Source organism: Branchiostoma floridae, chromosome 16 (genome assembly GCF_000003815.2).
Source record: "Branchiostoma floridae strain S238N-H82 chromosome 16, Bfl_VNyyK, whole genome shotgun sequence".
Classification (NCBI taxonomy): domain Eukaryota; kingdom Metazoa; phylum Chordata; class Leptocardii; order Amphioxiformes; family Branchiostomatidae; genus Branchiostoma; species Branchiostoma floridae.
This window is the reverse complement of record NC_049994.1, coordinates 17,632,434-17,648,522: the sequence shown is the minus strand read 5'-3', so window position 1 is coordinate 17,648,522 and position 16,089 is coordinate 17,632,434. Positions and strand designations below refer to the sequence as shown.

Below are 16,089 nucleotides of genomic sequence, written 5' to 3'. Positions count from 1 at the left end.
CATTGTTCGCGCGCTAAATCACTCTATGACCTTTCAACCTTATGGGATGCCGCACTGACTTAGAGGGGTGTAATGTTAGGGACTTAAAAGTTATTCTTGCAGAGATACGCAGATATGAATATTTTGGAACACACGGAAAAGTACTGAAAAGTTAAAGTTTTGAAATTTTATAGCAGAAAATTTAGTTACATTGCTTCTAAATTCTATTCATAATGGGTCAACACAACATCCCTTTACCACTGGTCAAAGGTCATAGATTGGTACTTTGCAAGGAAGACTTGGAGGAGTTGCAAGACGGAGGATTCTCTGTTCTTTCTCATGCGTTTAGACAGGAAGGACTCTCAAGGTCTCTAGTCGCGGCACAAGGTAATACAGAAGCCTTAAAAAGGCCCAAAGACCTCAAGCCTTCTTGCGATATATCTTGGTCAGACGTCATGCATTTATGGGGTGGGCGTATAGTTACGGACTTGAATTTTTGGTGTGAACTTTAATAATAGCTTTTGAATTTCTTTTTGCGGATAGTGCATGCATATCTTTACCTCGATGTTAACAACTAAAATATGATACATATTAGACTGAACAAGCTGCCTTGTTCCTTTTTAATAAAAACTTAACGGTTTCACTACTGCCAGTTTCTTGGCCAGTACATGATATACATGTACATACTGACCGATGAGTCATTGACCCTTGGACTGTGGCGTGAGCCGTGAGTTGATGAATGTATTTGCAGAAAGAACAGAAGAGACTTAAAAGCTACATTGTATCTGGATACAAGGCTAAGTTTTAGAATGACAGTGCATTTATCAATGTTCGACCAGTTTTGTTTGGGAATTTTAGTTTACAAATTGTAACAGTTGTTAACAGGTGTTTGGTGTGGTGTGGTCCGTGCACTCTGCTACTTGCCACATCAGGTTCAAGCTCTATAGAGCCAGCGGCTTCTTTGGTTCATGTCACGACTAGAAATGAATTGCATCATCCTTTCGGATGGGGACATTAAGGCAATTGTAGAGATTGAAGTTGCATTTAAATATCGTTTACCAGGATGCCTACTTAGTAGCTTTCATAAATCTGAGTTGAGTTGCAAAATAATTTTTAAAAACTTTTCCAGGATTGAAGATGAAGACCAGGCTTAGCGAAGACGGTACCAAACTCATCGCGACCTACGAACTCCACCCCTTCGACTTTGATCGATCTGGTAAGACACTCTGCTTTTTACACATTATTAAGCTTTCATTGCCATTTTAATTGGCTGATCAATACTGTAGCCTGCAATACACAATCTTGTGCTGTCTGGTCGATTGGCCCCTTGCCTTGCAAGCTTAAATGTACATCTACATCTACCTAGGGGTTACCCTCCCAAAAAGCCCCACAAGGGGCAGCATGGAGGGTTGGGGTGGATAGCTTGAGGTCCCGGATTAGGGCAGGCAAGCCTCCTGCCTGGCGCAGAAAGACTCAACAGCAGAAGCACTAACTACTGTGCCAGGCAGGGTATTCCACTCTGAAAAATGACAATTTATAGGAGTCTGTGCGAATGGTCTAGTATTTAAGTTGGTGACTCCCCGGGTACACCCTTGGGCAGGTTTGAGTAGACTCTGTACTAGTACTTGATTTTATTAATGATATTATCAGCAAGTTTTTAGAAAAAGTTGAGGCGGGCATTCCTCCTGATTTCGGAGAGAGGGTACCACGTGTTTGGGCATTTGTGTCATTAAGGGTCACACGGGCGGTGCGATGGACGGCCTGCGCTGGACGGCCTCCACTGCCTGTATCCCTTTGTTGGTGTACGGGTCCCAGACGATGGCACTATATTCCAAGTGGGGATGTACCAGCGCTTTGTAGCAAGTGGCCTTGACCCTAGATGGACAATGGGTCAAGTTGCGCAGAATGACTCCTTGGACCTTCACAGCTTTGCTAGTGGCATGGTTGCTGTACCTTTAGCTCTAGCAGTTCTGCTACGCAAAGACAACCCCATCCTAAAACTCTGTCTGCTTAGCTGCTCTCGTATTTCCATGCATGCCATAGTGCTTGCTGCTTGTCAGCCATATTGCAGTCACTGGGCATTGACTGGCTTATGCGGAATGACGCAAGCTCATTAATATCCAAAAGTAGAATTTGATTGTTGACTCACAGTTTTTAGTGCGACAAAATGCAAAGTTTTGAAGGCCAGCTGATTTGGTTTCCTTGCTACAACTTACAGGAAAGCTGCCTCCATGGAAGGTAATGCAGACGATAGGGGAGGCCTGTCACGAGGTCGTTGTGTCTCTTTCTCAGCGTCAGCGTCAGTTTACAAATCAGCACGGCTTAAGCGCGACAAGATGTCTGCAAATCGATTTCAGCCCAGATTTTACTGGAGATGACGTCATCAGGCCAAATATGGAACTACTAGTCACCGCTGAACACGCGTTCATCGGGAAAACATCCTGGGGGTTTTGCGGGGAAGGGTTTGCCGAGGACCCTTCCACCCCTCCTATCCTGCAGTGGTACAACCAAATGGTCATGCTCAACGTTGAGACAGGGCTGCCCACCCCTCTACCTGAGTGGATCATCCCAAAGCACATGATTGGTTCCCACTCCCGTCCGCGCCCAAATATGGTACAGCCATTCGGAAAAAACCCGCCAGGGACCGCGTTCAAGACGAGCCTTGTCGTCATGCGAAGTGACACAGATGCTCCGATGCTCCACGTCAACAACGCCCAGTATCTGAGGTTCTGTCTTGACCATGCAGCCCAGGGAGCAACGGAATTCGCCTACGCCTACTTTAAGAATGATCCAAGTGGCAACAACCGTCTCAAGAAAGTTGCAGCGTTGTTTCTTGGACAAGCAAGGGAAGGAGACCGTCTACACGTCTTCTCCTGGGAAGACAGAACAGAGGCAAACTCCTTGAAGTTCCAGATCCAGAGAGGAGAGAAAGCCATCTTCCAGTGCACTTTGGAGTTCTACGGGAATGAGAGCAACACATCCATTCTAGGCTGTAGTCATGGTCTTTGGAGCTCCAGGGGTTACAGAGAAAGTTCATTGCTTTATAAAGAGATAATTCAGATGTAATCAAAGCTGGAAGTTCCGCTGCAGTGCTATAACAAGCCGCTATGTAGGGCCCCTAGATATATCATTTATTTGTCTACATACGTTTACAGAAGACTTTGTAGATTTCGATAAAATATAACATACCCAGTAACTTTGCAACACTTTCACTTCAGTTTTCTCCAACTGAAGTAACTCAGTGTATTTAGCCCATGTTGGGCATAGGTACCATTATGCAATAAAAATCTTTGTTATTTATGAAAGTTGCCCTTTTTTCATTCTTTCTTTGGCTCATTTTTTTGTTTCTACTTTGATCTAAATGCTAAAAAGCAGCACGTAGAGGCCACACCAATTTAATAACTGGAATGTGTCTTTGACACACCTACCAAATAAAATAATTTACCTAATTTTGTAATTTCTGTATCTGGAAGTTCTTTTCAGTACCTTAAGAGGCCACACCAATTTGATAACTTGTCTCTTTGATACACTCACCATTATACTAAAAAGACTATTTTAAAAATTAATTATTTACTACAGTTAACTGTAGTAACTGTAGATGAAATCTGTTTTGAAGCATGTTTGTTGAGTGTACTTTAAATTTTGCTTTGGGCTGTAGTTTTCTTTTGACTTTAAGTCATATTTTGATTATCTGATGATATTTCTTTCTTTCAAAGACAAGAAACTTAGTGACAGAATTGGTGTGGCCTGTGTTGCTGCAGGTAGAGTCCAGGCGTGGACGTTCCTGCGAATGCTGGAGTTCGCTAGGATAGCCGCGATCCGTCCGCTGATTAAGGAGCACACGGGACCCCAGAACGACGGAGCCACCGCTTTCGTCCGCTACCAAAAAGTGGAGTTCACACCGGGCTTCTACGCCGTCGTAAAACCCGACTCTTCGCTGATGATGTCCACTTATCTTGGCTATGTCGGCCGATCCTCGCTATTCTATAAATACGATATCCGTAGCAGCACCAGCAACGACATCATTGGTCGAAGTTCCACTCAGATGGTTCGAGTCAACGGACAGACACGTCGGCCAATAGCATGGCCCGATGCATTGATTGAGAACTTAAGTAAGGAAGGCCATGATAGACCGACTATCCCTGGGGCATTTAAAGAAAGACCAGCTCCAATGTTCGTGTGTAAAGTTGCCGTGAATAACAGTGATATTGATGTGCAACAACACACCAACCAGTCTGCCTATCTAAGGTACTGTTTGGATGTGGCTGCCGAAGCTGCGCGTAAAAACGTTTTCTCCGTCGTCAAGGACACCGCTCTCTGTCCAATCAGAAAAGTCGGCATCCTGTACCAGAAGGAGGCTCTGATAGGGGATGAGCTGACAGTGGAAGTGTGGGAAGATCAGGGTTGTGCAGAAACCCTTTGTTTTCAGGTTAAGAGGGGAGAAGAAGAGATTACGCAGGTTACAGTGCAGTTTTATGTGGAGAAGGCCAAACTGTGAGATATTAGCTTGAATTTGAGAATATAGTCCATTGAATTGTAAGGATTATCCTAAATTTTACCCTTCTATTGTTTTGGAAAAAATTGCATGAAACATTGAAAGGGAAGAGAATGGTTAAATCTTTCAGGCACCTCACAACTTTTCTAAATGCTAAAAGCAGCAATAGAACACCCCAATTTATTGTATATAAAGCTCTGGTTCTGCATGTTGTTAATGTTTATTCGTCCACAAGTTTGAAGAAGAGGGAAGAGACAGGAGATTTAGAAGAAATGTCATATAATCTCGCTACACTTTTAGTTTAGTTTTCTCTTAACTCAGTATATATTTAGCCCATGTTGGGCATGGGTATGCAATAAAGATCATCCGTTGTCATTTATGAAAAGGGCCCTTTGTTCTTTCTTTCTTTGGCTCAAGTCTTTTGTTTTGACTTTGACCTGAATGCTAAAAGCAGCACCTAGAGGCCACACCAATTTGATAACTTGACTCTTTGGTACACTCATCATTATACTAAAAAACAATATATCAAAAACTAATTTATTTACTACTGTAGTTGATGAAATCTGTTTTAAAGCGTGTTTGTTGGATGTACTTTAAATTTCGCTTTTTTGGCTTTAGGTAGTTTTCTTTTCATTTTAAGTCAAATTTTTACCTGACAATATTTCTTTCTTGCAAATGCATAAAACGACTGACTGAATTGGTGTGGCCTGTGTTGCTGCAGGTAGAGTCCAGGCCTGGACGTTCCTGCGAATGCTGGAGTTCGCCCGGATCGCCGCGATCCGTCCGCTGATTAAGGAGCACACGGGACCCCAGAACGACGGAGCCACCGCTTTCGTTCGCTACCAAAAAGTGGAGTTCACACCGCGCTTCTACGCCGTCGTGAAACCCGACTCTTCGCTGATGATGTCCACCTACCTCGGCTATGTCGGCCGATCCTCGCTGTTCTATAACTACGATATCCGCAGCAACACCAGCAACGACATCATTGGTCGTAGTTCCACTCAGATGGTTCGAGTCAACAGACAGACTCGACGGCCAATAGCGTGGCCAGATGAATTGATTGAGAACTTAAGTAAGGAAGGCCATGATAGGCCGACTATCCCTGGGCCATTTAAAGAAAGACCAGCTCCAATGTTCGCGTGTAACATTACCGTGAATAACAGCGACATCGATGTCCGACAGCACACCAACCAGTCTGCCTATCTAAGGTACTGTTTGGATGCAGCTGCCGCAGCTGCGCGTAAAAACGTTTTCTCCGTCGTCAAGGACACCGCTCTCTGTCCAATCAGAAAAGTCGGCATCCTGTACCAGAGGGAGGCTCTGATAGGGGATGAGCTGACAGTGGAAGTGTGGGAAGATCAGGGTTGTGCAGAAACCCTTTGTTTTCAGATTAAGAGGGGGGAAGAAGAGATTACCCAGGTCACTGTGCAGTTTTACACTGAGAAAGCCAAACTGTGAGATTTTATCAAAAGTTGAATTTAAAAGTCAAGGTGTGCATGTTGGTCCTTATGATAGATATTTCTGTTGTACTCAACTGTAAAATGTAATTTTACTCTCACACAGTGACAAGATATCATTTATCTTAAAAATGATAAGATATTAAGTATTGAAAACTGACAAACTTGTAGTCACTTGAAGATGGTATTTTACTAGAAGGATTCAGATCTATTTATAAGATGGGGAATAACTGTACTTTCCTTATTTGTAAGTTATGGACTGAGACTTCCCTAAGCAGTTTAACTTGATTGTACATAATCCACATTCAGTATCATTATGAAAAACAGCTGCAATAAAACTTTTTGTATTCATCAGATTCTGTTTCAGTTCATTGTTTGCCTCTTTACGCAACTTGAGTTTAATTTGTTCAGGTAGCATTGATGTGAAAGATAACATGATAATACGCTATCTTTTGTCAGTGACGCTGCTTTTTGGCTTATATTACCTGGATGTCTAACCTTCGACGATGTACCTTTTTAATTATTCCTGACTTCTGCCGCCCTTATTTTTCCATCTATTTGCTTTTCAGGGCATCTGAAACTCTGGATTCTGGCGGCGATAATCGATTCAAATCAGCTGGCAATTTTATCGGGAGACAAGGCTCGACTTCGCATCCCCGGGCTTCTGGAGACCGTGACAGGATTCGCGCGGTATCAGGAGTTCAGGATTGAGCCAGCGTTCTACACAAAACTGCGAGCGGGAGACAGGGTGACTTCGACAATGTCGGTCTCACATGTCGGCAGGACATCTTGGCTGCTGGAAGGAGACTTGCGACTAGCCTCTACCGGCGAGTCGCTCTGCTGTTCTCTCGGTCAAGGCGTCCTGGTGAACATTGCGACCAGAAAGCCGACTGCGGTTCCCGACAACTTGAGGAAGTTGTTTCCGAAAAAGGATTCCTTGCCGCGACTTGACGTCCCGACACCGTTACGTCCAGGCGAAACTCACCGCCACGACTTTGTCGCCCTCCCAAGCGACTCGGATGCGAACGAACACACCAACTTCACGACGTATATCCGCTTCTGTGTTGACGCCATCGCTACTTTGGTTAGGAAAGGCATCTTCCTCAAGAAGGACCCATCCAGGGTGAAGAAGATCTCTCTGTTGTTTCAGAATGAAACAAAAGAAGGAGAGAATGTAACAGTGGAGGCAGCAGAAGACTCGGGCCGTCCGCACTGTCTCCACTTTCAAGTCAAGAGAGAAAGTGACGATATTGTGAAATGTTGTCTCGACTTCTTTGATGAGGACAAATCCAAACTTTAACTTTCTATCGCTTTACAAGCCTTTGAAGTCAAACAACTACATTTATTATAGTCTACTATGTATGCTCATTCTATAAAGCTGCAATAATGTTAGTTGATGGTTGTTGAAATGTCTTCATGTAGTCTCAGATCGATGTAGAAGCTGGCAAACGAAACAAATTAAAGTGCCCAGTATTTTTGCTTTTGTTACCAAATCATTCTGGCTTTACCAAGACAGATATTTCTGAATTTTATGTTAAAAACTTTTAATGTAATAATATAATAATGCTATATGCGCATATTCACGTATTGCCTTCAACTACATAAATGAATCTAGTCTCTAATCAGTCAAACTGCAAAATATTTGGGTATGAGACTAATAAAAGAGATTCCTGAACTTCTTTTATGGTTCTTCAATTTCTGCGCATTTGGTCATATTGTGCTTCATCAATTGATATCAACTCTCACCTTTATTGAACAGCGATTGTAATGGGTACAATGTATGGTAAGTTCTAGAGCAGTGTATGTACAAGACATCCAGACAACAAAAGGACAATATTTTAGGGAGTATTGAACATCTATTCACTTCTCCCGGAAGTGGCAAGGTTTCTTCATCCAAATTAGTCCTCCTTGCAACGTCTTACTGTTATATTAGAACCGTTTAGACTTGTTATGTTTGCTAAGTTGATGAATAGAATAGGGTCTCGAAGTTATCCATTTCAATGAGGCCACCAAATTCCACCCAAACTTCCTCACATTCAATGACAAAAAGAAAACAGTTCTCCTTTTAACATCACAAAATTCACACATAATAGAAAAGGTGGGATCTTTCGTCTTCCACTGTCTTCAAAAAAGAAGTCGAACCCAATAACCCAGGATCTAGAGTTAAGTTTTACTAGTTTTAGACTAGATTAGACACTTGTAATATTGTATTTTACACTGTTTGAATCTTTTATATGTTACCTGCAATTAGCCTACGGGCAAGAATTTGCAATAAAACTTGAATTTAAAAAAAAATAGCAGGTCAGGGTTGATTTTAACTCAAGAGTTTAAAAACTCCGGGGCCCTGCCGTGCCCAAATATAGCCCAGTAGCAGCAGGGTGTCCCACGGGGCTACCTAGGGGTCAAGCCCGAAAGTGAAAAAACTGCTCTTCAAGCAGAGGTTAGGCTCCAGTTGTATTGTTAACGTGTTTTTTTTTTGTTAGTCGTTTTTATCGGGCTTTCTATTTTGTCATTTTTCTTGAAGTGCAATACAAGATACAATACAAAATAGAAAGCCCAATAAAAACGACTAAAAAACAGCCGGAGCTTAACCTGAGCTTGGAGAGTAGAAAAATAACAACCGTGAACTGTCCGTCAGGGCACCTTATTGGTATACTACTATGTGAAACTAACAATTCATTCATGATGCTTGATTCAAGGTGTTGCAAAATGAATCACAAGCTTTCATGCATCATTCCCCCATTTAATAATTCCCACTTTTGTGTTTCCACAGGTAACGTGACGCCGTGGAAGCTCGCTCTGCTGATCGGCTTCGCCCGTCTGGCTGCCATCACCGAGAAGTCCGTCTTCCTCCTCCCCGGCTACTTGAAGACGATTACCAGTTTCTTGCGGTACCAGGAGTTCCTTCTAGAACCAGCTTTCTACACCGACGTCAAGCCGCGCTCCTCTGTGGTGGTCACGGTGGGAGTCGGCCACGTCGGCAGGACGTCATATGAGCTGAAGGTTTGGGTTACAGTATTCACTTCACAACAAAGTACAATAAGCCTAGCCTCTACCAGGCTACGTGGATCGGTGGTCTAATTCATTGTAGAAGTTGTACAAAGCTCCGTGGATAGGTGTTCTTATTGTAGAAATTGGACAAAAAGAGTCACCATGTGATGAGGATAATGTTTTTACTGGCCAGCCGCCTCCCCTAGCGTAACTAATGTGTCTTCTCCAATTTCTACAATTAGACCACCGATCCACCGAGCCTGGTAGAGGCTACAATAAGCCCTTTCACAGAGATCAGAACGCATGTGCGGCATCAAGAATTCCTGTTCATATGTCAAAGGTAAAGGCCCCAAAACGAAAACACTTAGAGTCTATTGTCTTGACCATTATTTCGATTTGCATAACAATGTTCAGACGGGTTTTGTTTACTTTTTAAGGGGCATTAACCTTTGACGTGTTACCTAGAATTCTTGTCGCCGCACATGCGTTCTTATCTCCGTGAAAGGGCTTATAGATATTTAGGACTACGTCACATTTCCGTTAGCCTAACTGGATGTCTACATTTAGCGTTATTTCTGTTTACTTTTTTTTGTTGTAATATGGTTTGTAAAATTCAGTTTTGTTTTTGACCACCATGACTAATTAAAGCAATTATATATCATTTCCCGTTTAATTTATCTATAAACCCCATTTTCCTTCTTTGTTAAGTAAAACATTATGTATACCACTGCTTTACTTTGTTACTTCGAACTTGCAATAAGGATATTCATTATCTTACCTTGAAGGGAGACGTCCGACTCGCTGGGTCCGATGTGTAACATTATTTTGGATGTCTACATATAGCTTAATTACTGTTGACTGTTTTTGTAATATGGTTTTGTAATAATTCAGTTTCATTTTTTACTTTCTTGAAGGGAGACGTCCGACTCGCTGGGTCCGGTGTGTAACATAGTTTTTGGATGTCTACATATAGCTTTAATACTGTTGACTGTTTTTGTAATATGGTTTGTAATAATTCAGTTTCGTTTTTTTTACTTTCTTGAAGGGAGATGTCCGACTGGCGGGGTCCGGTGTGGTGCTGTGCCGCTTCTCCGTAATGAGCGTAGTGGTGGACATCACTACCCGCCGGCCCGTCCCCCTTCCCGAAACCTTACGGCGGAGAGGGACGGGACCCCGGCCGACATCCTGCCTACCGTTCGCTTCGGAGCTTCCCGTGACGCATTCTCAGCGGTTTGACGTGAGGGAGAGTGACTTAGACTTCAACGGGCACACCAATCAGTCTAAATACATCCGTTTCTGCTGTGATGCGGCTGCGTCTGCCGTTAAGTCGGGGCGGTACCCGTCTCTTAAGGGTGACCTTCTGAGTCACCGGTTGAAGAAGATCGCCATGTTGTATGAGAACGAGGCTCTGTTGGGAGACCCGTTACAGGTGGAATCATGGGAAATCCCGTCCAAGCCGGTGTCCTTGGGGTTCAAGGTCAGGCGGGGGGACGATGACATCATCCAGGGTTTGTTCGAATTGTACGGAGAGCATGCGCAAAGGGCAAAGCTTTGAAGGGGGGGGGGTAAAAATGCACGTTTTGGGAGTTTTAAAACGCCTGTATAGTAAATCGTCTTTCTCCCAAAAGGTCTTTTCATAATAGTACTGAGGCCATGTTGATTTAATCATGTGGATGACTTCTGTGCGCGCATCAATTTGCGGCCATTTAAAAAGAGTTTCAAACCCGTTGTCAATCATACAAGGCAGCTATAAAATGAGGTGTATAGTTCTTCAAAATTGCAAAACGTGTAATAATGCCATAGAATACCAAATTCAATTCAAAGGTCAAAGAAGAAGATGTGAAAGAACAAAAATGAAGACTTAAGTATTAAGTGTAGCATACTCTGTGTCTAGTCATTTGTTCTACCTTCCTAACCACTAAGATTTCATAATGAAGGCAAATTTTTGTTGTAAACCTTGTTAACCTACATTCGTGGGCTATATTTAGAGATATCGAGTCAACGATGATGATGATCGAGTCAACGGGCCACAGTTTCAGACGGCAATATTTTAAAGATACAGTATTTCAATTTCATATAACAACAGATATAGGCTACCCGAGGATAAAGGTAAACTAGCGTTATATAGTTCATGTCTAATGTGAATATTTGTATATGATTAAGACGTTGAATTTGTAAATATAAAGATTTATGTCAATTAAGATATTTTATACCGATGTCAATTATATACATGACACCACTGGTCCTTTGGGTTTTCTGCTTTATTCCATCAGAACTGTTTTTTTTTTCTTCTTCTTCTTTAGTCTCTCTCATGGTCTAAGTGGAAGTCTTTCCAGTAGGACAATTTAGCAAAGGCTTAGGTCACAATGAGAAAAGGGACCCTGCAATGTTCACAATTTTTTCTTACACTTCTGGTGTGCCTCCTCCGTGGTTCCGTGGGACATCTTTCGACTCTAGGGTTACTATTTTGGGGGCACGGCCGGGCACAGTGTTATAAAATGAGCCCGGGAACCGGTAATTACGTCAAACGTCACATTTACCCCAACTGACCCGATCGGGCTGTAAATGGACACGAGAAATGTATACATAAGTTCTCCCTGTAGGTTCTACTCCGTTTTGAGTGGAGCAAACCGGCCTTAAGCTAAAGGCACAACCCGCCGTACATGCAATTACCTTCCAAAACGTGGGCAATCTTTTTGGATCCGTAAGTGGTAAGTACCGCCCCCGTACGCACTCGTAGGGAATCCGACGGATTTTGGAGCACGCAGACGTCGACACGCCGTAGAACTTTGCGTGCAGGCAAAACCTTGTGTGCCATCGGGCTGCAGATTCGCCCCCGTTTGCGCCAGTACGGGTGACGCTGCCCTGTACAGTCTGAACGTTTTCAGAAATACGTGGCGGACGTGGACTTCCAAAAAAACGTACGGACAAATTGCACGTTCGGCGGGTTGTGCCCTTAGCTTCAGCCTTAACATACCAGAGTTTTGCGCACTAGCTGTGTATTACATTAATTACCTGCATGTATGCAGGTATGGTTTTCACGGGCGTGGGAAAATTTGGAAGCTGGGGCTTTAGGGCGCTGTATCTCGAGAACGGATGGTGCGAGCACGACGATTTTTGGTACGCGGGTTGGGGGTGGTGGCTTGACACTCAGGTTTGATTTTGGGCCTCCTGGCGTTTGAACTTGACATTGCAAGTGGCATTTTTGGTGTTTTTTGGGCACTTTTGGCGCTGTGTGTCCGGAACGATACGCGCCATTGCGACGATTTTTGGTGCGTGGGTAGGGGGTTGTTGCCTGTTGCCTAGGATAGACTTTGGGCCTTGTCGCGTTTGAACGTGACGCGGCAGGTCGAATTTTGTGTCCGTGAGGGGTATTTCCGGAGTTATATCTTCTGAACGGATGGTGCGGGCGCGATGATATTTGGCACATGTGTTGGCGGTGGCTGAATAATGCTCAATTTTTATTTTGGCGCCCTTGGTGCTTGAACTTGACATTCCAGGTTACCTTTTGTGCGGGCACTGCGCGTGCGCTGTATCTCCGGAACGCAAGGTGCCATCGTGTTACTATTTGTTACGTGGATTGTTGCTGGTGTCCTGGTGGTCAGGTTAGATTTTGGGCCTCCTAGTGCTTGAACTTGATACTGTAGGTTGACCCTGTTTTTGTGTGGTAATGGGGCATCCCCCCAATATCTGCTTGGTTGTGACGGTTGGGTGTAGAACCATCATCTGTTTTGGTTGATTGAGAGATCTTTAAGTTTACACCTAGAACCATCATCTGGCCTGGGCCACCTTCAATGTATCAGGTTACTTTGTATCAACAGTGTCTGACCTGCCAGATGATGTATTAGTATCTGTTGTGTATTGGTTAGGTACAATTTGAGTTTGCTACTTAGTCTGACTTTGTGGTGTTTTGAGAGCTGTGTAGTACTGAGTTTAAAGTTCTGGTACAAGTTCATTTACCCTGTGTGGCAATCAGCAGAAGATACAACTTTCTAAAGTGGAGAAGAAATGTATAGAGCTTGAGTGTTAGAGAAAGGTATGTGTATGATTTTTCCTTCTTGCTGTTTCTTTGGGGTTGTCATTTCCGTATTGTATGCAGGTAATTTGTAGTTTGGGGCTAGTCATATTCGCTTGATTTTTGGGCCTGCTTAATCTATAGTAAAGGCAGGGTTAAGTGGTAGAGGCTTTGTTCTGTTTTAGATTTAGTATCGTTTGTTGCATTTTGTCACTGCAAAAATATGATAAAATTGTTTTCCCCCTCTAAGCAACTGCTCATTGATTTTGTGGGATGTTTGCTGGGTGTTCACTCTGACTACAACAGCTTTCTGAACTTTTTAAAGCAGCAGCAGCTTGCCATCTATGAATGGGATTGAAAAGGACATTTTGAATAGTAAATTCTGCTGTTAAATTTGGCTTAGGTACTTCAAGAGATTTAGGTTTTAGTTGGACGGATGGAATAAAAATATCATACCACCCTGGGGACTAACTGTTGCTGCTGGATGGGGGCTACCACTATTCATATTGTCTATGGAACTACTGTAAAAATATAATTGGTCAAATTATGCAAATAACCTTCCAGTGCCAAGTCATATGTGACAGAATAACTACATGGGCCATCTGAGACAAAAAAAGGTAGGAAAAGTCGTCTCAACAACTTCAAGGTACTGTGGTTGGTTACCTGCTTAACAAATCCAAAATAAGTAATGTTCATCCATGCCCAAGCTTACTCATTCCCAAAATGGAATTTCAGACTTTTGCATGGTGCAGTCAAACCAACAAGGTAAAAATCTCACTTTTCCAACCACACAACCACGGACGAAAAGGAAAAAAAATAAACAATAGGTCTACAGACACCCAATACATTTCATGCAGGCCTGAGGTCTACGAACTCTTGTTTGTTTATTGTCCGAGGGCTAATTGCAAGTGACAAACATTGACAGACAAACAATGGCAAACAGTATACAGTAATTCTAGGGATGAATTCAACTAAACAAAACAAAAGCAAAATCTGGGTTTGACTTCTTTTTCGGAGACAGTAGAAGGTGAAGGTGACACCACCTTTCCGATAATGTGTGGGTTTGTGATAAGAGGAGGGGACTAGGTTTCTTTTGCCTGTTTTGTCTGTAAACGTGAGGAGATAAGAATGGAATTTGGTGGCCACAGTTCTTTGAAAAGCTCATTTCTTTTATAAAAGACCGGGCTCGACTCGTACGTAGCAATTTGATCTCCGACAATGCGCCCAGTCGACCGACCATTCCAAAGTTGTTCAACCGGTTAGAACCAAGACCATGGTCAATGGGGCCTACGAGAGGATGGCGGCCGTAAGAGCTCGCGACCACTGCTATCCCCCGTACAAAATCTCTGCTTGGAGAATAAACGGAAATACCTAGCCTCTACCAGACTCCATAGGTCGCTGGGAAAACCATAGAAATGGAACAAACAGAGGAGTAATCCGGCCAGAGGAGTACATCCATCTAGGGAACTGCTTGCGACCTACGGAGCAGGTCGCAGACTCATCGGTCCCGTATTTGAAGAGAACCACACCCCGATCACGGTAAAGAATCCATCACATTTGTTCTTAAGGGTAGGGTTCCATCCCGATGTGAGTGGATCTAACCGCCCTAATGCCTAGGTCACACTTCCAAAACTGGGCAGCTTTCGGGAACGAAAAATACGATACTAGTATCATCATCGTCGGTCGGCTTCCTCCAGTTCTGTCTATCGGCAGCAAGCTGGCGAAATGACACCAAAATACACAAAACGTAAAAAACGAAGGTCGTAGGCATGATTTGAGTTTATTTCTAGTTATACATTTTAATTTATTCGTTTCCTAAAACAGTCCGGACGGTCCCCGGTTTGGAATTGTGACCCTAATTATTATTCATAACACACCTGTTCTGTACACTAGCGGTGCATGTATTACATAACATCTTTTTTGACACGACAAAGGTACGGCGACTTTCGTAAGGTCTACATGTACAACAACTACTTACAGTACAACTTAACAGACATATATGGATATCTATAGGTATGAATAAGTCAACATATTGGGTCTAGCATGTCATTTACACTATTGCTTCTACGGTATTTATTCGTGGATATGTTTGCCCACTTGTACACAGTAAGGGTTATCGCCTCCCAGAATGTAGTTGAATTTTATTATAAAGACCGGGCTCGCAGCCAACTGTCCCCCGGACATTGCAATCGGTCGAAAGAATATTACAAAGTTGTTCAACCGGTTAGAGCCAAGATCAGGATCAAGGGGCCCCGGGGAGGAAGGGAGCTATAAGACATCACGACCACTACTATAACCCGAACGAAACCTCTGCCGCTGGGAGCATAGCCGGGTCTGCAGACTTGTCAGTCTCGTGTTTGAGGAGAGCCACACCCTGAGCACGTACGGTAAAGAACCCACCACACTTCATAAGTTATCAAAAATAGCTACCGCGAAAAAAAAGGCTCCCAAAGATCAAACACGTTTTAACCATAACATGCATATGGCTATCAACCGCGCAAAATGTTAACAGTATGCTATGTCAAACCAACCTCAATATTGGAAACGCAAAGCCCGAACGAGATGGCATATTCCGACGAGGCCAACATCTGCTTGACGGTATCAAATAACTACAACGCTTAAGGCACAATCATAAGGAAGACCCGAACCACTATACCGGACGGCGTAGGGGTGAAAACTGAAATTATTACATCCATAATAAAAACAGCTACGGCGAAAAAAAACAACGTGCATCATTTCCTAACCGAGTACAGACGACATGCCAATCCACATGCGATTGCGGCAAACGGAACATAGAGATATAGGTGCGAACACCCAACGCACAAAGTACCCTCCAGTGTCACAGAGTATTATAAAAGAGTAGGGTTCCTTCCCGGTGTGAGTGGATGAAACCTCCCTTATATGTCGTATTACGCCAGTTTTGTGGACTACCTGCGTATTATAAAGAAAGGGAAATGAAAGAAAGGGATCTCGTACAAGTTTAACCATGGTTTAACTCATTGGGGCGCTAGTCATTCACTGATGATGAGAACGAAAAATAGAAATGACAAGACAAATGCTATAGCTATGTACAAGTATTTTATAACACTTTTATAATTTTATTATCAACGGGCTGCCTGCCGTCTGCCGGGTTGGGGGTGCTGCATTTTTTT

General features: G+C 43.2%; 2 protein-coding genes across 2 annotated transcripts; both read left to right on the top strand.

The window, feature by feature from the left end:
• Positions 1-72: 72 nt before the first annotated feature.
• On the top strand, positions 73-11,165 carry LOC118403039. Its single transcript, XM_035801475.1, has 7 exons — positions 73-366; positions 1,109-1,195; positions 5,196-5,928; positions 6,287-6,291; positions 6,501-7,172; positions 8,705-8,934; positions 9,968-11,165. The coding sequence occupies exons 1-7, from the start codon at positions 213-215 to the stop codon at positions 10,475-10,477; spliced, it is 2,391 nt and encodes a 796-aa protein (XP_035657368.1). The 5' UTR covers positions 73-212; the 3' UTR covers positions 10,478-11,165.
• Positions 3,411-4,836, top strand: LOC118403204. Its single transcript, XM_035801778.1, has one exon. It carries the CDS (start codon positions 3,674-3,676, stop codon positions 4,475-4,477), a length of 804 nt encoding a protein of 267 aa, XP_035657671.1. The 5' UTR covers positions 3,411-3,673; the 3' UTR covers positions 4,478-4,836.
• Positions 11,166-16,089: the final 4,924 nt, after the last annotated feature.